Here is a 21932-nt window from a genome sequence, read left to right as displayed (position 1 = left end):
CTCTCTAACCTGTTCTTCCTCTCACCTATCCCCTCCTCCCACCTCATCCCGCCCCCTTGACCTGTCTGTCCTCCCCAGACTGACCTATCCCCTCCCTACCTCCCCACCTATACTCTCCTCTCCACCTATCTTCTCCTCTATCCATCTTCGGTCTGCCTTATCCTCTCTCCGTATTTATTTCAGAATCCTCTCCCCATCCCCCTTTTCTGATGAAGGGTCTAGGCCTGAAACATCAGCTCTTGTGTTCCGAAGATGCTGCTTGGCCTGCTGTGATCATCCAGCTCCACACTTTGTTATCTCTGGAAGAACAATACCTCATTTTCCGCTTGGGGACTTTGCAGCCCTCAATATCGAATTCAACAATTTTAGGGCCTAACTCTCCCATGTCCTAGCCCCCACCCCACACACCAGGCCTTGTTATCACATAGCCATTACACACTACCTATTGTTAGGCACTAACAGTCCCTATTAACAACTATTCACCCTCCTAGCCAGATCGTTATCAACTCGTTTGTCTATCCAACTGCTGTTCTCGCTCTTTGGGCTCTATCCTATCGTTACTCCCTACCCCGCCCCCTTCCCTATTTTCTGCACATAAACTGACGTTTTTCCAGCTACCATCAGTTCTGAGGAAGGGCCATCAGACCTGAAACGGTAACTCTGATTTTTTTCTTCACAGATGCTGCTAGACCTGCTGAGTTTTTTCCTGCAACTTCTGTTTCTGTTACTGGTTTATCTTCAGTTGGAGCACTGATCTGATGTACACTTCTTTGCCCTGCAATTTAGGAAAGATGAGAAAAGGTTTAGAGGGGTGCAGAAAACATTTGCCCAAATGATTCCAGGGGAAAGGGAATTCAGCTACAGGTTTAGACTTGAAAAGCAGGGGTTACTCCTTTAGAGGAGAGAAGGTTGAAAAAAGGTTTACCAGCACTGATAAATTGGCAACCCTATCAACAAAAATGGGATCTACAGTTTTATGTTTGAGACGTAGAGAAGGAACCTCAACTGAAAGTGCTAACTGAAAAGTGGTCAATTTTATTTTTAATCTAAAATGGTTGATCATCTGTGATCATGTGATTGAAACCCCATCATGGGACATTCAGGGGCGTGGCAGCCATTGTGGGTTGGGTGGCATGTTATGTGAGTCATCACTCATCATCCCCATTTCATACCCTGAGCCTGTCAAGTTGGTATAGCCGTGATCCAGTCCATTGTGGGCCACCCACATTGTTGAATGTAAACCCCATTTGGCAGGAATAGAGGCCCATTATTATCAATGAATGGCATTGGTTGGCTGCCCATCATGACAATGAAAATGACTCAAGATTGGAATGATAGTGGCGAACTGGCACAGAAAATGGCAATACAAAATTACTAATCCATTCCTGCCAATCCACAACCTGCATTCATAAGAACATAAGAAATAGGTGCTGGAGAAAGCCACCTGGCTCATTGAGCTTGCTGTACCATTCGATAAGATCATGGCTGATCTTCCTGTGAAGTCAGCTCCACTTACCTGCCACTCGCCGTAGCCCTTAATTCCTTTACTGTTTGTTCATAAATCCCTGTCCAACTGACTGTGCCTTCTTGCGACATCCTGAAGTTAACTGCAACATATGGCTGGAGAAATTTAGATGAAAAGGCTTCATTTTTAACGATATCATTTACATGTAATTTATTAATTTCAGGGGAACTGAGAGCCAGATCTTAGATGACAACCCCAAGGTTTGTACCATTTTTAATTTTGAGTTCATCTTTTTTGGTTTCCTACACAAGTATTATGACATTTTATGTATTGTGATTTTCCAAGAACCTTCCCAGTGTACTCTGTTCCCAAAAGATCTCATTTGATAAATTCAACACCCTTTTTAAAATTTGGACTTATAACCAGAAAACGCTTTGGGGTTTTTTTCTTGCTCCACTATTTATGATCGGCAATGTGGTTTCCACCAAACCTTTTCCAAAGTGATGGCAGAGAAGTTGAACGAGAGAAGCCTGAGGAAATTTCCATGTATCTTTGAATGACTATTTGCTTGCCAAGTGTGATATGTCCCTGAACAGCAACTGTTCTTCATTTCCTGCCTGTGCTGAATAGGGTGCTCAGGGGAGAACAGGTTAAAATGGTCCTTCCATTTCTCGAATCTGGTTAGAATACAGCCCAAACTGATAGGATCAAAATTCCCTGTTTTCTGGCTGTGAGGATCCTTTGTCACATTTGTTTATGCATCAATGACATGTGATGAAGCAGTGGAATATCAACATGATTGGTCATTCCTACTCAACAAAGCCATCGAAAATGTAAGTGTTGTACCTAGGTTGAGAAACGTAAAGTGGATCAAATGGAATTATTCTAACAATCTATAGTTTATGTAGAAGCTTGGTATTGATATGTCAAAGAAACACAGAGTTGCATTCCTCAGAAGTAACTTGATGAACACAAGGTGGCAGTCAGTGAAATTATAACTACCTATTTGTAGAATGGATCAGGTGAGCATTTAAATTGGTTAGGTTCCATTTCCCACTTTGCTTCCACTAATTTCTGACTTAATGTTTGGTGTCTGATGTGGTGCCCACTGGTTTCAATGGGGAACCTCGTACATAAGTGCAAATCTGGGTCTTGTGATGTCAGCAGTACCATAATAGTATTTTAACCCGTTTCTGAGGCAGTGAAATATTTCCAACACTAGTAAAGTGCTTTTCTTAGTTGGGCCAGTTTTGAGAAGACAGAAGATTTGTGGCTTGTAGATTAAATCTTGGATTGAAAATATCTCAGGCTTGAAAATTCACACAATACTGCCACATGAAATGTGTTTCATCTGAAAACACACCCCAACAACTTTAAGAAGTATTCAAGTTGCACAGGATTTGTATTAATGCTGAATGTGTTAATGTAATTACACCATCCTCTTCCTGTTTTATTTCTTTCACGTTCTGAGTGAATAATGTTTCTTCCCCCTCTGTCCAACCATCTTCTGTTGGCTCAGCAACAGGTATGTGAGCTTTCCTATTCTCGGCTGTTGTATGTTTCCTTGGAGTATGTTGACTGAAAACTTTTAGAAGATTGTGGTTCACTGAGGGCAATGCTGTCAGTTAATTTCCAAACTGAGGGGCTCAGAACATTGTGTGGATGAGGTTGCTACTTTGCAAGTGGGCAAGATAGAGTCATAGAGTTATACAGCATGGAAACAGACCCTTTGGCCCAACTACTTCATGCCAAACAGTATCCCACACTGAACTAGTCCCACCTGCCTGGTCCTGGCTCATATCCCTCCAAATCTTTCCTATTCATGTATCCATCCTAATGTCTTTTAAAAGTTGTAATTGTATCTGCATTCAACAGTTCCTCAGTAAGTTCTTTCCACACATGAAAATTTTCTATGTGAAAGAGATTGCCTGATGTCTTTTTTAAGTTTCTCTCTTCTCACCTTAAAAATGTGCTCCCTAATCTTGAAATACCCCATCTTATGGAAAAGACAACTATTGGCAACTCTAACTATACCTCTCATTATTTTATGGACTTCTATCAGGTCACCTCTCAATCTCCTTCATTCCAGTGAAAAAAGTCCCAGCATATTCAGCCTTTCTTTATAACTCAAACCTTTCATATCCAGCAGCATCCTGGCAAGTCTCTTCTGAACCCTCTTCAGCTTGAAAATATCCTTCTTATAACAGGGGAACCAGAACTGGACACAGCATTCCAGAAGAGGCCTCACCATTGTCCTGTACAACCTCAACATAATGTCCAAACTCCTATACTTGAAGACTGAGCAATGAAGGCAAGTGTGCCGAACGCCTTTTTAACTATCCTATCTCTATATGACGCAAGCTTTAAGGAATTATGTACCTTCACCTCTAGGTCCCTCTGTTCTACAACACTACCCAAGGCCATACCGTTAATAGTATAACACCTACCCTTATTTGTTGTACCAAAACACATTACCTTGCATTTATCCTGGTTGGACTCCATCTGCCATATTTCAGCCCATTGAGCATTTGATCAAGATCCCTTTTCAAAGTTAGAAAACCTTCTTCACTGTATATTATGCCAGCAATTTTGGTGTCATCTGCAAACTTTAACCATGTCTTTTATATTCTCATCTAAATCATTTATATAAATGACAAACAAAAGACGACCCAGAATCTATCCCTGTGGAACACGACTGGTCACAGGCCTCCAGTCGGCAAAGCAACCCTCTACTATGACTCTCTGTCTCCTGCCTTTAAGCCAATTTTCTATCCAACTGGCAAGCTCACTGAATTCCATGTGATCTAACTGTATTAATTAGCCTACCATCCGAACCTTGTTAAAGGCTTTACTAAAATCCAAATAAACAATGTCTACTGCTCTGCCATCAGCAACCTTTTTGGTAACTTTCATAAAAAACTCAATCAAATTTGTGAGACACAATTTTCCTCACACAAAACCAAGCCGACCATCCCTAATCAATTTTTTGCCACTCTAAATGCCCATAAATCCTATCTTTTACAATCACCTCCAACAATTTACCCGCAACCAAAGTCAGACTCACCTTTCGTTCGTGAGCATAAGACATATTTAATACAGAAATTAGTGTGCCATCAGCATACTTGGGATCAAAGCATAGAGTGCAGCAAAAATGCCTCAATTTTCCTGGACATGAACTCACCTTGCAGCTACAGAAACGTTTCTGACTTTGTGATTTGAAGCATTTGTGGGTTTAATCTTGCTTGTCCTTCCCTCTAGAATAAAATAGTTGCCTATCAAAAGTCAACCGACATGTAAGAAGGAGACAGTATTTTGAACTTTTCCATTCCTGAAAATTGAAGAGGGTAGATCTTGACTCTACAGTTGTGTAAAACAGGTGGTAATGAGCCAATAATTTGTGTAACATCTTGCACTTTCCGAGGTTACTGAAAAAATTAATTGAGAGAGATATATATCGTGTACTGGCTTGCTATCTGCTGTTTCACATGGTCACAGAGTCAAAGTCTGTGTTCGCAATACCCACCTTGGATGGACTATGCTAATGTGTCAGGCAGACTGCGTGTCCAACAGCCAGAGTCACCCAGACTGCATGAGCGTGTTTGTCTCTCAGCATACTACTGGGGTAGACCTTGACTTCATATGGTTATGTAAGATGGATGATTGTGGTGGAAATGTAATTGAGGAGAGATGTTAAACAAGCTGCCATCTGCCTGTCACCAATTTTGAATATTGGAGAGTCAAATTTTACTTCATTGTATTCAGTATGCAGATTAACTTACATTTATTGGCATCTGCCTGCTTCTGAGAAGAATTGCGTTTTCTCTCCCAGTTTGCATGGTCTCTTTCCTACTTGGTGCTTTAGTGGAACTAATTGTGAAGTTCATGGGGTTGTTTTCAGTCCATGGTGTAAGTGCGTGGAAGGAAGGATTATTTTGCCATTTCTGAGCAGTCTACAGACCTTCCATTCTGCAGATAGTACTCACTCTTCTACCACTCTTTCCAGTCTATCAATTTACTGACCCTTTCAGAAAAGAAATTAAATACTTTTATACAAAAATGGTGGCAGAAGTTTGGAACTCTCTTCCAGTCGATGCTAAGTCAGCTGTTACTTTCAGTTGTGAGATTGTTGTATTTTTGTTAATGAAATGTAATTAATCAACTTGGAGAAAAGGAGGTATATGGCTGAGATCGCTGTTTAGATGTCATCTCAGCGAATGATGGAGTAAGTGGAATGTCCTACTCATTTTCTAATAGCCAATTTCTCCAATGTGCAGGCTCTCACAACCTAATGATGGGATCATGATTGTCCCTCCTGCTCTTTCCCCAACAACTGTACACCAGGATCTGTCTCCATTTCTGCAGCCTTTAGGGTCCACTGTCCTTGACTATGAACCCAAACAGCCTTGTCTCTAGAGACCCCTCAACCCCGAACCCAAAATATAAATTTAACCCTGCATCTCAAAATACTAAGGATTTCTTCCTCAAATAACATTTTAAGGGCCATCCAGTAGTATGTCAAGGATCCCATTTTTGCTCATACCTCAAAATTCAATGGCAACTTACTGTCTCTCCAGATCTTAGAAACACTTGGCCCTGGATGGCTGATTTTGCACTTTATATTTGCCAACAAACACTAGAACTGTGTGCCACTGACTGGTAGATCCTTGCATGCTGCTAGTATTTTGAGTCCTAGCTGTATGCTCTCAAGCCTGGTTTTGAATTAGTTTTGAACAGGTTTCATTCTGGACTTGGACTCATAACAAACTTTTCTTAATAAGTCCTTTTCTGATAGCTTGCCATTTTGTGTTGCTGATGCAACGTGTGGAAGCTGCTGGAGAGCAGAGTAAATATTGTGCTTTCAGCTTGAGGAACTTCAGATCTGAGTTTAGGAGCTAGAGTCCAGCTGCAAACATTGTGCCAGATTAGGGAAGGGGAAAGTACCTGCTCCAGAAGGCAATCACACTACTCAGACCAGATAATTTGAAATTGGTCTGTGATCTCGGATAGGAAGGTGTGACTGCTGGTGAGGCAGGTATAAGGAGACAGGGGGTTACAATTAAGGAGCTTCATCTCCTCAAATTGTCCAACAGTTATATGGGTCTTGCAGACTGTGCAGACAAAGTGGGGACTGCTATAAGAATGAGCAAACTGACCACAGCACCTCAGTGCAGGGAGGCATTGAAGTGGTTGGAGGAAATAGGAATGTAGTCACGACAGAGGACAGTACAATGAGAGGTGTAGATAGTGATCTCTTCAGCAGTGAATGGGATTCCAGAAGGATGTGTTGTCTGCCCAGTGTCAGAGTTAAGGACATCTCCCTGAGGCTGGTGAAGAATTTGGGGAGGGCTCCAGTCGTTGTCATGCACATGTGTACCAAGGACACAGATAGCACTAGAAATGAGGTATTGCTGAAAGATTTTAAACAGGTGCTAAATTAAAAAGCAGAATCTCCAGGGTAATAAACTCTGGATTTCAATCTGAGCCATGGGCAAACAGGCATAGGGTATATAAAGCCAAGGAATTAAATATGTGCCTCAAAGGTTAGTTTGGATGCAATGGCTTTCAGTTAATGGGGCAATGGCAGCAGTACTGGAATAGAATGAAGCTGTTCTGGTCAGATGGGCTTCATTTGAATTGTGCTGGCAGTGTCCTAGTGAATTGAATAACTAGTAGAGAGGGTATTAAACTAATTAGAGGGAGAAGGGTTTGAGAGAGAAAAGTGTGGGCTTACAAATCAAGAGGATATGGCAGCACTACAGGGCAACCATTTAGATAATGATATTCAGTGTGGAACTGAAATAGATAGCGTATATAAACACAGAAAACAGTAGTAAATAGCATCAAATGGGGGATAAATATTAAAAAGACAAAATTAATTGCTCTTTACTTCAATGCACACAGTATCAGGGGTAAAAATAAATGAAGTAACAGCTGAAATACAGGTAAACGGGTATGATCTTGTTGTCATTAAAGGAGACCCGATTTATGAGGTGATCAGAGCCAGTAAATAAATATTCAGCTGTATGTTAACATTCATGTTAACTATACTAAGGACCTAATATCAGCATAGTTCAGGAAGTGGCTGAAGTTTCCTGATTGCAGTGCATGCTTGAAAATGCCTTTGTTTTTTAGCGTGCACATCTTCAGGAAACCTTATAATGCCTCCCTCCTCGTGGAACACACTTAATCTCTGCTTTGGAGGCAAATGTTGATTTTCTGAAAGCAGCTTTTTATTGGTCCTATAATTCCTGAAGCGAAGGAACTGCTGGAACATAGCTTCTTACCTGGGAAAGAGAGGCACTGTGACTTAATATAGAGAGGAAAGAGGAGTGAAAACTCTGAAAATGTTCAGCCTTTCTGCCACCTCAAAGACAGCTCTTCCTCACCTGAAAAATGGCCATCTTTCTTAAATGGGTACGTTTCTTTTCAGTTAATTTTTTTCTGCCACTTTTCTTCCCTTCTGAACTTGATCCTTTCTTCTGTGGTTCAGGTCCTGCAGTTATCATGTGCCTTTCACTACCTCCCCAGAGTGAATTTGAATGGTGAGTGTTGTCAGGGGTTATCATTTTTCCCCTCCTCTAAAGCAGTGGTGGTCAACTCCAGATCTGCCTGGTTGAGACCAGTCAGCTCAGAGTAGGTCCACTAACGAGAGTATTTTCCTGCTCTAATGAGTCACCTGTTCATTCTGTTAAATCAGCTCAAGCAATTGACTGGAACTTGTCATTGTACCTCATGGCACCATTAAAACAATACTGCATTTCCACATTCTCCATTTCATCATATCTAACCACTCCTTCTTTCCTCTAGCCAATCATCTTTGTTTCTGATAGAACTAAGGACACTGCAGACTCAAAGACGGAGAAGGAGAACAAAGCTGAAGACAGGAAAAAGATTAAGGTTTTCCCATGTACTAGCATGGCATGGAGTACAATGAAATATGCTATGCACTGCTCTTTGCCATTCACAAGGAACTTTAAATAGTAGAGAGACACTTACACTAAAATCTCTGTGACACCAAGTGGGAAAGTGCTGGGATATGACAGAGTTGAGGAGCACCAGGGCAATATCATATCTCTGAGCTTCCTTTAAGGATAGACGTTATGGTCCAGCATAACATCGTGATTTCCAAATGCATCTGGGAATGAACAACCGGGAGAGAGCTAGACAATGCTTGACATTGGAGAAGAAAAATGAGCTGGAAATTAATTGACCTCACCAGGTTAGTCTCTTAGCGAGGGATAGTTAAACCAGTGGGACCTGATTTGAAGAGAGTAGTCTCACTAGCAGGACCTCATTCCTAGATACAGGCAGCCGCAACAACAGGATCTCATTCTTAGATAGAAACAGTCTCACCAGCAGGAACCTGTTCCTAGTTAGATAGTCTTGCCAACAGTAACTCATTCCCAGTTAGTGACAGTCTCACCAACAGAGCCTGACTGCTGGAGAGAGAGGGAGTAACTAATAGGATCTCACTTCTAGGGGAAGAGTACCACATCAAGGAGAATTGATCCCCTATAACTAGACAGCCTCGCCATAGGACCTGACTCCTACAGAGACAGTCACAGCAACAAAGCTGAATTCTAGAAAAGACACACACACACACACACACCAACAGAACCTGACTTCTGATAGGATGCATTCACATCTCACATTAGTTTTTTTTTACATCATGGGCTTTTGCCAGAATCTTTCATTATCAGCTCCTGAATATGAGGCACGTTTGTTAAAGGGAATTTTTAATGGAAAATTTCCTTATATAGAATTGATTGTGTGTCCTTCAGTCCTTTCTTATGCATTTATCAGTCAGAAATGAACGGAAACACAAGTAGTAATCTTCAGTTAGTGCTGAAGAGGTGGATTGCAAAGAATAAATGATCACTTTCAGGCAGTACAGCTCAAACAGTTCTGCTTGTGCATGTTGGGAAAGAAGCTACAAGCTTGTCTATACTTCAGTTTGCAGAAAGAAAATTATCAGTGTGCAGGTGCATGATGATTTGAAGCTGATTTGCAGCATTGCTTGGATTTTTGCAGATGGTGCAATTAAAAAGGCAAAACATGAACAGCTAAAGTAAGCAAACGTTTTGGTTGGTCTGGAATTTTAACCTTTACACTACAAATAATGTTTTCTGTCAGATTATAAATGTGCTTTTGACCACTTAAAACTCATGCAATGCAAGAACTATTGAATAGAACTGTCAGTGGTCTTCTGTGGGGTTACCTGTTGGCATGCTATCAGCATTTACCAGATTGGACCATCAGAGGCCTTTTGAATAACCAGCCATTATGGGCTTGTCAACAGGACATACTGCAAGCCTGTCACACAAGTTGCTGTTAGAGGCCTGACATTGGCTTTGAATTTTTTTTGCACTTATCGCAATTGGCTTTTGGTGCAAATGTCTTTTCTGAGCTGCTGAGAGACCCGTTATTGATGCTTTGTACATCAGCAATTTATTTTTAAGTTTTTATTAGATTTCTTTCCATTGTCAGACTGTGTCAACAACAGCTCAGGAGGAGAGTGAGGAAGACCTCCAGTTCCGCCGTATTTTTGAACAGATTTCAGGAGCTGTAAGTATTACTGGCTGCTATTAACACTTCCTTCCCAGTGAGGTTGGGTCAGTAGCCTATTCCGACCTGGGACTTCAGATGTTACACCCCTATTCAGAAAAGAGGAGCAGGTTAAAGTTAGCAACCATAGAATAATCAACCTAATGTCATTGGTGGGGAAAGTTTAAAGTCAAAATTTACAAGATTAACATTAATTATCGCTTGGAAAGTTTTGTGTTGACAAAGATCATCCAGCCAAGATTTGTTAAAAAGACAATTCATATTTTACCAACATGATCAAGTTCTATGATATAAGTTAGTGACACATGAATCTAAGTTTGCAGATGACAGACAGAAATGTTGTAAGTAGTGACAGAGTTCAGGAGGATATAGCCTGGTGAAATAGGCAGAGGCACACTTAATGAAATGTAATGTAAAAATGTGAAGTGTTGGATTGGTAGGAATAAGGTGGAAACGCAAGATAAACTAATGTCATAATTTTAATGGGGTTTCAGGAATCAACAGTTACTCCTGGCATCAGTTGATGATCTTGGTTGAGATACTATTGCTGTCAGTACCTTGACAGAGTTATTATATATTTCTGCCAAGGTTGGTAAATTTTGTCAATTTATTGTTTTTCATGACTTTAACAAGTCTAGAGGTAAGTTTATTATTGTTTTTGAGTAGCAACAAATGCTGCTAGGTTATGGTGGAGGAAAGACAAACTCTGGGGTTAAGCCTGTAACAAAATGTAAGTGTTTTATTTCGTTCACTGTAGGACATGCAGATCTCTGCATTGGAACTGAGGAATATCCTAAACCGTGTTGTTAAAAAACGTAAGTCCAATTAAATCAGAAACTTAATATCAACTCTTAATTGATGGAATAAAGTTGAGTGTGATAAAACCCAGTGTATGCACTATTACCTCTGCAGGTTGATGTTTGTTTCATTCACTTGCTGACTTTGGTGTCATTCGAATTCACTTGTTTCATCTATGAGATCTGGGTATCACTGGCTGGACAGGAAATGTTGACCATCTGAACTGACCTTGTGAAAGGGTGATGAGCCATCTTCTTGAACTGCTGAATTTAGATCGTGTAGATAATGTACTTGCAGGTTGTTCCTCGTTTTGAGTTGACATCTATCCTGGGCTGTGGGTTTAGAGTCTTGTCATCATAGAGTCATGCAGCACGGAAACAAATTCTTCAGCCCAACCCATCCGTGCCAACCAGATTTCCTGAACAGAACTGTTTCCATTTGTTTGCATTTGGCCCATATCTCTTTAAACCTTTCCAATCCATGTACCGTCCAAATGTGTTTTAAATGTCATAATTTGCTTCAACTGCTTCCTGTGGCAGCTCGTTTCATGTATGCAGCACCCTCTGTGTGTGTGTGTAAGGAATTGCCCCTAAATCCCTTTTAAATCTTTCCACTCTCACCTTAAACCTATGCCTTCTAGTTTTGGACTCCAGGAAAAAAAAATGGCTATTTGCATTATCAATGCAGCTCATGACTTTATGAACCTCTATGTTGTCACCCCTCAGCCTCCTGTGCTTCAGGGAAAATAGTCCCCACGTATCCAGCCTCTCCTTATTACTCAAACCCTCCAGTCTTGGTAAGATACTTGTAAATTCTTTTTGCACATTTTCCAGTTTAACAACATCCTTCCTATGGCAGGGTGACCAAAATACTACATAGTACTCCAAATGTGGCCTTCCCAATGTCTCGTACTGCTGTTATGGGTTTCTACATGGCTTTAGGCACATGGGGCAGAATTTCGCATAAAGCAGTGGGATTTAAAGGCTGAGGTTTGGTTTGTTTTCTTTTGCATTGTCACCTTGCTTCATCATTGAGGTATTTGGACAGAAAGCTTGATGAAAAAGTTGTCAATATTTTGAACATTTGGGGACAATCTCGTCCTAGTCATAATGTCAATCCTTGTAGGAGAGCTTCAGAGTGTTTATGTAGCATTTTCTCCCCTACACCCCCACCCGAACACCAACTATTTGAGAGTTGAGAAAACAGACAGATATTTTTCTGCCACCCAGACAGTAGCGGATTTTCAAGACTTTTGCCTGAATGCTTGTGGAGCTGGCTGCCCTAAAAGTACTCTCCAGTGGATATGGCAGAGCTATAGCGGGCATGATTTCTTTATTGCTAGTACGTTTGAGAAGCTTCCTCCCTGTGTGGATGAGAGTAAGCTGTGAGGAAGATGAGAAAACTGATCATAGCAGGGAGGCAGCAGACAGGAAATCACAGGCCACTTCAGTGGTTGGTAATATTTTAGAGACCATTATTAAGGATGATATTGTGGAGCACTTCAAAGTGCATGATAAAATAGGACTGAGTCAGCATGGCTTTATCAAGGGATGTCATGCCTGATAAATCTATTAGAATTCTTTGAGGAAGTGATGAGCAAGTTATACAAAGGAGAGCCAGCGCTCATGATCTATATGGATTTCCAGAAGGCCTTTGACAGGTGCTTCACAATAAGCTGCTAAATAAGACCCCATAGTGTTAGGAGAAGGGCACTGGCATGGACAGAAGATTGGCTGACTGGCAGAAGGCTTTAAGTGGTGACAAAGGAATCTTTTTCAGGATAGCAGATAGGGACTAGTGAGATTCCGCAGGGGTCCATGTTGAAACCACAACTATTCACATTATATATTAACAATCTAAATGAAAAAATCTGAGGACACTGTTACTAAATTTGTAGATTACACAAAGACAGGTGGAGGGACAGGTAGCGTTGAGGTAGTGGGTAGGCTGAAGAAAGGATTGGACAGGCTAGAGAGGGGCAAAGGAGTGGCAGATGGATATAATGTGGGAAAGTGTGAGATTATGCACTGTGGTAGGAAGAATAGAGGTGTAAACTATTTTCTAAAAGGGGAAAGACTTCAGAAATCTGAATTATAAAGGGACTAGGGAGTTCTAGTTCAGGGTTCTGCTAAGGTTAACATACAGGATCAATTGTCAATCAGGAAGATAAATGTAATGTCAGCATTCAATTTAAGAAGGCTAGAATACAAGATCACAGATGTACTACTGAGGCTGTCTAAGGTTCTGGTCAAACCGCATTTGGAATATTGTGAGCAGTTTTGAGTCCCATTTTGAAGGAAGGATAGGCTAGCTTTGGAGGCTGTCCAGAGGAGGTTTACAAGAATGATCCCAGGGATGAAGGGCTTGTCATAAGAGGAGTGGTTGAGGACTCTGGGTCTGTATTCGATGGAGTTTAAAAGCACAAAGTGGGATCTGATTGAAACTACAAAATAATGGGAGGCCTGGACAGAATGGATGTGGAGAAGATTTTCCATTTTTCGGAGAGATCAGAACTTGATGGCACAGCCTCAGAGTGAGGGGTTGGCCCTTGAGAACTGAAATTCCTTCAGCCAGCGAGTGGTTAATCTGTGGAACTCATTGCCACAGAGACCTGTGGAAGCCAAATCTTTGAGCATATTTGAGACAGAGATAGATAGGTTCTTGATTGGTAAGGGAATCAAGGGTAATGGAAGAAAAATGCGAACATCTCAGCCATGATGAAATAGTGCAGCAAATTATATGGGCTGAGTGGTCTAAATCTGCTCCTATTTCTTAGGGCCTTATTGTGGTTTTATTTGTGACTGATACCAGTCTATTTTCTGTGTATTACAGGAATGTGGTGATGCCAACTTCTCTATACACTGGGACTTGTGTTGGCTTGCAGAGATCATTGTTTGACAACAATCACTGCTTTAGTTTGTAGAACACTGATCCAGTGTTGGATCTCCTCATCTGTGGTGGCCTTTTGAAAGATTATTACAATTACAACATTCCAAATTACTTAATTCACTGTAAAGTTGTTTGGGATGTCCTAAGATTGTGTTAAGGACAGTATAAAATTGACTTCCTTCTTTATATTTTTGCCATCACTGAACAGTTTGATCAGGGATAAAACAATGAACAATTTAGATCCCTCAAAGCATCAATGGAACATTGGCAGCACCTTGCCTCTGAGCCAAAAGATCTGGGTTCAGTTCCTACCTGCCTAAGAGATGTGTCATTTTATGACTGAACAAGTTAATTAAAAGAAAAGTGACCCCTCAAAGCATTGCTGGTCGAAGGTGCACTGTTAAAAGGACCCCCAGACTATGTGGGAATGTCAGTATAATACATATGGGCAGTGGGATGCTCCAGACTTTGAGAGGAGTTTTGCACTCCTAGCGTACCCTGTTCCTTTTCCCCTTCATTCCTTTCCATAAGATTTAAAATGTTTATTTCTTTGATACATGATGCATTGATTATGAATATTAGATGTTCTTTTTCCTCACAGACAAAATGAAAACTGAAGGGTTCGGCCTTGAGTCTTGTCGCAGTATGGTTGCCCTTATGGATGTATCCTTTCTTCTTCTCAGTTACATGCTTTTTTTTTACAAGCAATTGTCTAAGGCATGTTTACCTTCATTTGCGACTCAACGAAGTACCATGAGGATTCAATGATGCAAGTTGGTTAGAGGTGTGACATTAATCCTCCAAAGGCTTAAGGGAACAGTGCATTATCAGTCTGAAATCAGCAAAGATTCTGTGTTATAATGCTGACCAATATTGAGACTGCTATTTTCCAGGCTGAACAACAGTGAGAATGGCACAGTTGTCCTCAGGTTCTTTTTGTTGGAGAAGGGATCAGCTGACTTCTTTATTGTGTGATAATCCAAATTTTGGATTTAGCTTATGTATCCACATTATTTTTTTTTTTGTTGGTTTCCTTCTCGTTTTCTTGTTTTCTCCTCTTCCAGTCTCATGGATCTGACTTGCATTGGGTCATGCCTCAATAGGCATTGACTAGTCTTCAGTGCCTTGCCAAGTGGCTGATATTCATTTATGAATCTTGATAAATTGGTCAACTGTGGGGCATATTACAGCAGAACACAAAGCAGTCCTCATCTAATTTCCATGTCCATGCACTTACTGCAGAACTGTTAAGTCGCAATTGAGAGAGTGAAACTCGGCCAATTTCCATCTGCCAGTGCTGGGAACCAATGTTGATTGCAACTAATTTCAATCCTCGTTTGCGATCAGTTAACTCAGCACAGAGCCAAGTCTAGGTTCAGTTTGTATTTGAATCAGAAAATTGAACCAAGTTTGCCTTTATCCTTTGTCTTTATTTTTGTTTCTGTTTGTTGTGTTTTCGCTAAAACAACTTTTCTCCCTAAAATTTGCTAAGATCTAACTTTACTGAAGCCCACCAACAATTATGGAAAATGTGCTCGTGAAATACACTTTCTAATGATAATACAGTGACCTGAAATAGTAAAGTTACAATGTTCAATGTGCGAATGTTTATTAAACCTTTTACTAACAAGAGCAGACAGAATATCACAAATCCCCTGAAATAATTCAATTTGATCAATCTACCTTTATGATTAGATTTGTCTCCAGAACATTATCCATTGTCCTTTAAACCTACTTTTTACAATTGGCTTCAATGACCTTCCCTGGCTACTTATTTCACAACTTCTTTGTCTTTTTAAATTGTTGAGCATTTTCTTGGGGCTTCTGCCACTGTCACTTCGTTCAGATTCAGGGAGTGAATCTTGACCATGTTACAGTGTTAGAGCTGAAAAAGCCCCAGTTAAATTTGCAGCAGACATATTTCTTCTCACTGAAAATTTATTTAGACTTGCACCCACTGACATGTGAAATCTTTACCATCGAAAACAAAGTCAGCTTTGTCAGTTCTATCAATAATCCTGCAAACGTCAGTCAGGTCACCATGTGTCTTTCTCTTTTCCACAGAAACCAAAGACAATTTTTTTACATTTTCCTTGCACATTAAATTCCTGATTTCTTGTCAAGCGCAATAATAGCTTCCCAATGGTGAGGAATTCAGATAAAAGTCTGATTAACTCATTACTTTGGAACGATGCTAACACTTTCAATTTGTCACATACGTGAGGAATAGACTTTGACTTGGTGCAACAAAGTAAAGCTTCCTGCTATTATTTAATTATGTTGTTTTCATACTTACAAATTAAATCCAACAGCAAAAGTAAAGGAATTGCTGATGATTGCAGGCTGCAGAGTCAATTTTCTGGTGCACAATGTACATTGATTTGAGTATAATATTGGTATTGACCCATCACCGGTCAAAGAATGAATGATCTCATTATTATCTTGCTGGACTATCATCATCTTGTATTATCTCGTATTGTATTTCTTAACATTGCTGACTGCAGACGGATGGATCTGGAAAGCTTAATCTGATGGAGTTTAAGCAGCTCTGGAACAAAATTAAGAAATGGCAGGTATGAAGCACTGGAGGGTTTGTGGTACTCATCACCAGTGTTTAAAAATGAAGCAGAAGTCTCCGTAAGAGCTTCTGCCATTTCTTTCCTAGCCTCCCACATCGTCTGAGGATGGACTTGATCAGGTCTAGGGATGTATCCGTCTTAATGCATTTTAAGGCTGCAAACACCTCCTGTCTCGTGATGTATATGGAGTACAAACATCCCTATTTGTTACCCTTATTTCCTTAGCATCCATTAAATACTGAGGAGAAATATTCATTAAAACTCTTCCATCTCCTGTGGATCCACGCATAGATACCCATGCTGATCTTTAAGGGGAGTTATTCTCTTTCTAGCCACCTTTTTACTCTAACCCTAGTTAACCCTAGGGCTACTTTTACCCTAACCCTAAGCCTTGTGGGATTATCTTTAACCTTACGTGCCAGATCTATCTCATACCCTCTTTGTGCTCTACTGATTTCCCTCTTGAGTGTGCTCCTACGCTTTTTATAACCATCTAGGGATTCACTCGAGCCCAATAGCTTAAACCTGAAGTTTGGCTGCTTCTTTTTCCTGACCAGTGTCTCAATATCCCTCGTCAGCCAAGGAAGCCTTAGACCTGTCAGCTTTTCCCTTAACCATAACAGGGACGTATTGTCCCTGGACTCTTGATATCTCATTTCCCATTTGCCAGTCATTCCTTTTCTTTCAAACAGACCGCCCAGTTGACCTCTTTTAGATCCTGCCTAATGGCCCCAAAATTAGCCCTACTATAGTTTGGCACCTTAACCTGTAGACTCCTCTTACCTTTTTCCATAACTATGCTAAAACTAAGAGTGTTATGGTCACTGGACCTAAAGTGCTCTCCGACTGATACTTCAGTCACTTGGCCGACCGCATTTCCTAAAAGGAAGTCCAGTGTTCCACCCTCCCTTTGTAGGCCCCTCTACATACTGATTTAGGAGACTTTCTTGGCTGCCCTCAGGATCTTTTGTTTTCTTCCTGGTGTTTGTCTGTCTCTCTGTAATCCTAACATACTATTTCACAGGCATCAGCAAATGCAATTATTACCGTCTCTATTGTTGAGTATACGTACTAGAGAGTGGAACTATCACAGCTAAGCCTGAATCTGTAATCATACCTACAGTACAGATTAGGGATTGGATCTGCAATGGTTTTGACTTCATTTTCCTGTCTTACTCCCCCACCCTTTCACTCCCTCATCAGTCACAATGAATCGGCCTCCGTTACACTTTGGGAAGAGAATACTAAAGATCAATGACTCTCTGAGAGAGAAAACAAATCTTCCTATCCCCATATTAAATGGGAGACTCCTAAATTTTGAACTGGGTCTCCCAGTTCTAGTCTTTGGCGTGAGAGAAACAATCTCTGAGCATTCACCTGTGCCCTGGTATACTTTATGTTTTAATAAGATAATCTCTGATTCATCTAAATTCCAATAGATACAGCCCCAATCCATCAAACTACCTGCATGAGATAACCCCTTCGAAGCCCTGAGTGAATCTTCTCTGAAATACTTGCAATGCTAATATGACCTTTCTTGAGTAAGGAGTCCAAAACTATACTCAGTAGTCCAGATGCAGTCCCACCAACGTACTATCAAATTATAGCAAAACTATTCTACTTGTGCATTTCATTCTCTTTATGATAAACATTTGTCTTGCTCTACCTTACTAATAACCTCTGTGACTGTGTACCAGGACACCAAGATCCCTCTGTCCCTCCTGGTTTTGCAGTCTATCTCTATTCACATCATATGCTGCTTTTCTTCTTGTCAAATAGGACCACATCACATGTTTCACATTACACTCCATCTATCAAATTTTAGCCCATTCTCTGAACCCAACTAAATCCCTTTGTAGACCTCTTATGCACACCTCACAATTTACTTTTGTATCTATCTATGTCATCAGCAATTTTAGCATGCATGTATTCAACCCTTTCCATCCAAGTAATTTCTATATGTTGTATCTCATAATGGCCCCAGTGCTTGTTCTTGTGCTATTCTATTTTAGCTTGCCAATCTGAGAGTGACCCATTTATCCCTATTCTCAGCTGACATGATACATCAGCCTTGTTTTTTTCCCCCTTTTGCTGGATGTGCAGGAGCAAGAGATATCCTAGCTCTGCAAAACCAGTCTTCTGAAATGGCTGACTGCTGTTCCTACATTCAGTCCCACAAGGATGTTGGATAATACGTTGAACTGGGTGACAAGGAGAAACCCTAAGAGGCTGTTCAGTTTCCAATTTCAGCTGGCAGAAAGTCTGCTTTGGGGCTTCAGGTTTGTGTTCATTGTTTAATAAAACATAAGATATTCCTCTGGCTCTCACACAATCACTCTCCATGCCCGATCAATGCCAACCTATACCCCATGGTCCAGACACCAGGGATGCCAAAATCCCATTTAAATGGCCAGCTGCCCCTGGGAACAGGGAATGTATGTACCTCCCCTCAGTCCCAAACCCAACTTTGCAAATATAAGAAAGGGCAGGTGTTGGAGCAAGACTTGGGATTTTGACGTCTTTTGTCATTTATTGCCGTAAGAGGGTTGCTTTCCATCATGGTGAAAATCAGAGCCAAAAACTGTACCACAACCTCAATCCTCACCTATGATCAAGTAACTGTATTTCTGGCCTCGTACTCATGAAGATGTGTTTTCATTATTATTTCCTGTTTCTTTGCAGGCAATCTTTAAGGAATATGACAAGGATAATTCTGGCATGATTGACAGCTATGAAATGCGCACAGCTGTGAATGATGCAGGTAAGTGGGAATCGATCTGCATAGTTTACTGATGGGAGTTAGAATATCATACAGGTGATTTTCTGTTCATTCGTGGGCCATAAGCATTGCTGCCTTGGCCAGCATTTAGGGCCTGTCCATTGTTACCTTTGAAAAGGTGGTGGTGAGCTGCCTTCTTGAACTGCTGCTGTCCGTGTGCAGTACATTCACCACAATTCCCTTTGGGAGGCAATTCCAGGATTTTAACCCAGTGACAATGAAGGAACAGCATATACTTCTAAGTCAGGATGTTGAGAGGCTCAGAGGTGAATTTTCAGGTGGTAGTGTTCCCAGGCCTGCCGTAGTGCTTTTAGATGGAAGTGGGTCATGGGTTTCGAAGACGCGGTCTAAGTAGTTACATCCACAGTAAGGGTGTTCTATAACAGTGAAGGAACAGCAATAGATTTGCAAGCAAGATGGTGTGTGGCTCGGAGGCCAACTTACCGATGGTGGTGTTTCCTTACATCTGTTATCATTGACCTTCTAGGTGATTGAGATCACACATTTAGAATATGCTATTAAAGGAGGCCTGATGAGTTGCTGTGGTGCATTTTGCATGCACTACACATTGCTGTAACTGTGCATTGGAGGTTTGGGCATAAATATTTAAGATGTTGTGTAGGGTGCTGATTGAGGAATTGTTTTATCTTAGATGGCGTCAAGGTTACTCAGTTCTATTAGAGCTGAACTCATCAAGAAAAATGTTGAGTATTCCATCACTGGATTCCATCCTGATTGCTGCCATGTAGATGTAGAAAGGCTGTCTGGAGTCGAGAGGTGAATTACTTATTGCAAGATTCACAGCCTCTGACCAACTTTTACTGTCACAGTATTTTCATGGCCAGTCCGGTTTTCTGGAACTGGAGGGAGATGTTTGGTGAGACTATCTGAGAATTTAGTAATTTTTTTTCTGCTTTGTTCTTCAGGCTTCCGCCTGAACAGCCAACTCTATGAGATCATCTCCATGCGCTATGCCAATGAAGATATGAATCTGGACTTTGACAGCTTCATCTGTTGCCTTGTGAGACTGGAAGGAATGTTCCGTAAGTGTAACACTATCGGCAATGAATATTCTTCTGTTATAAGGAACTTTTGAAGTCTTTATGGTGAATTGGGTTGAACACTTTTGTAATCTGGGTTTATAATCAGCACCACATTGATATGGTGAAGCCCTGTAATCAGTATTCTCTGTCCCCTGTGATTTCTCCTATTGTCCCCACACTAGACCCACTGCACTCTTTGGTTGCTTTCATGAGCTGCAGTTGTCTTTTCCCGATAGGCCTTTATCCCATCAATCAGACTGCCTGTGGACAGGATACAAAAGAATACTGTAGGATACCCCGGAATTCATTTTTCTAGTTTTCCCAACTTCTAAACAGCTGTTCACATGGCACATCCCTCTAGGTTATATTGCAGGCCTCAGTATACATTCTTCAAAGCCATCAGAGAATAATTTCTCACATTGGTTATATATTCAAGGGTAACAATGAACGGGGAGATGGAAATTTAGAAGTTCAATCTTTCGGCAGTCACATGTCTCATGATTCTGAATAATGCAAGCAAGAGCTCAGTGTAAACATGTTTGACCCCAGAGAGCGATGGGTGGAAAGTGGTGAGGTGGTGACAGACTTAAGTATTTTAAAGAACAATGGGACCTTTGCAACTGCCCTGCATTAATTACTTCTGTAGTACTTGCTAAATTGATAAATATGGAACTGAGCCATAAAATTAACGAGGCATAAGGTTGATTCTTGATCTCTACCGTATTAGCAGATTTAAACTCGAAAACTGTAGGATTAAACAAATTACAACATTGAAGCAGACTATTTAGCCAACTAGTCCATATTGATGTTATCCTCCACACAAACAGTTTGCCTACCATGACCCCATGTTTCCATTATCATGTTTCCTGGATGAGGACAGATTGCCATTTTGTCGTGATGACCTCTTACAATGGTCAGGTCCTTGGCCTGACACAACCTGTCCATCTTCTCTCCCACCTATCTGCCCCTCCCACCTTGCTGACCAATCCCCACCACCCTCTCCCTGCCCTCACCTATCATCATCCCACCTACCTTTCCCAGCCCCACCCCTCCTCTATTTATTTCTGAGCTCCCTTTCCCGTCTCCATTTCTGAAGAAGCATCCCGACGCGAAAAGTCAACTTTCCTGCTCCTCTGATGCTGCCTGGTCTGCTGTGTTCCTCCAGCTCCACAGTATGTTATATCTGACTCCAGCATCTGCAGTTCTTGCTATCTATAAGCTAATTGGATGCTTTGGGTTATTGTGAAGGGAATTGAATGAAGGAGCATGGAAGCTATGGTTTAGTTACAGAGGTCATTGGTGAGACCACAACTACAGGATGACATATTATCAAGGGACATACAAGAATGTGGAGTTGAAGTTAAAATAATAATCTTAGCAAATAGTGGAGCAAGCACGAAGGGCCAAGTTGTTTACTCTTTGTCCATATGTTTGTATGTGTTCATTGGGTCCTTTTTGATCTTCAGGAGCGTTTCATGCCTTTGATAAAGATGGTGATGGAATCATTAAACTCAGTATTCTGGAGGTAGGTGCAACTCAGGTAATGAGTATATTTCTTTATCAGGACACCAAGACTGCACATGTTGTTTAAAAGAAACTATGGCTTTCTAGGACATTTCAAATCCTGGCCAATGCATCCTTAAATGTACATTTTTCAATATTTTTAGGATATTGATGTAAGGATATTCCCTTTCATAGTTATCAAGTAGTATGATATAGCCATCATAGAGACATGGTTGCAAAGTGACCAGGGCTGATACTTGAATATTCAAGAGAATTTGATGTTTTGGAAGGATGGGAAGAATGGAACAGAA

General features: G+C 40.9%; 1 protein-coding gene across 1 annotated transcript in view; it reads left to right on the top strand.

Annotated features, from left to right (window-relative positions):
• The window catches only part of capn3a (calpain 3a, (p94)), a 90384-nt gene that overhangs the window by 65466 nt on the left and 2986 nt on the right, over positions 1-21932 (top strand). Inside the window, exons 14-22 of the mRNA XM_048538135.2 lie at positions 1689-1725; positions 8273-8362; positions 9953-10030; positions 10788-10845; positions 14319-14380; positions 16222-16290; positions 18979-19057; positions 20002-20118; positions 21585-21643. Of these exons, the coding sequence (XP_048394092.1) occupies positions 1689-1725; positions 8273-8362; positions 9953-10030; positions 10788-10845; positions 14319-14380; positions 16222-16290; positions 18979-19057; positions 20002-20118; positions 21585-21643 (649 nt within the window). The remainder of the gene's footprint in view (positions 1-1688; positions 1726-8272; positions 8363-9952; positions 10031-10787; positions 10846-14318; positions 14381-16221; positions 16291-18978; positions 19058-20001; positions 20119-21584; positions 21644-21932) is intronic.

The sequence above is a fragment of the Stegostoma tigrinum genome, chromosome 10, assembly GCF_030684315.1.
Source record: "Stegostoma tigrinum isolate sSteTig4 chromosome 10, sSteTig4.hap1, whole genome shotgun sequence".
NCBI lineage: Eukaryota > Metazoa > Chordata > Chondrichthyes > Orectolobiformes > Stegostomatidae > Stegostoma > Stegostoma tigrinum.
Note: the sequence above shows the minus strand (reverse complement) of the source record. Positions and strands in the feature narration are given on the sequence as shown.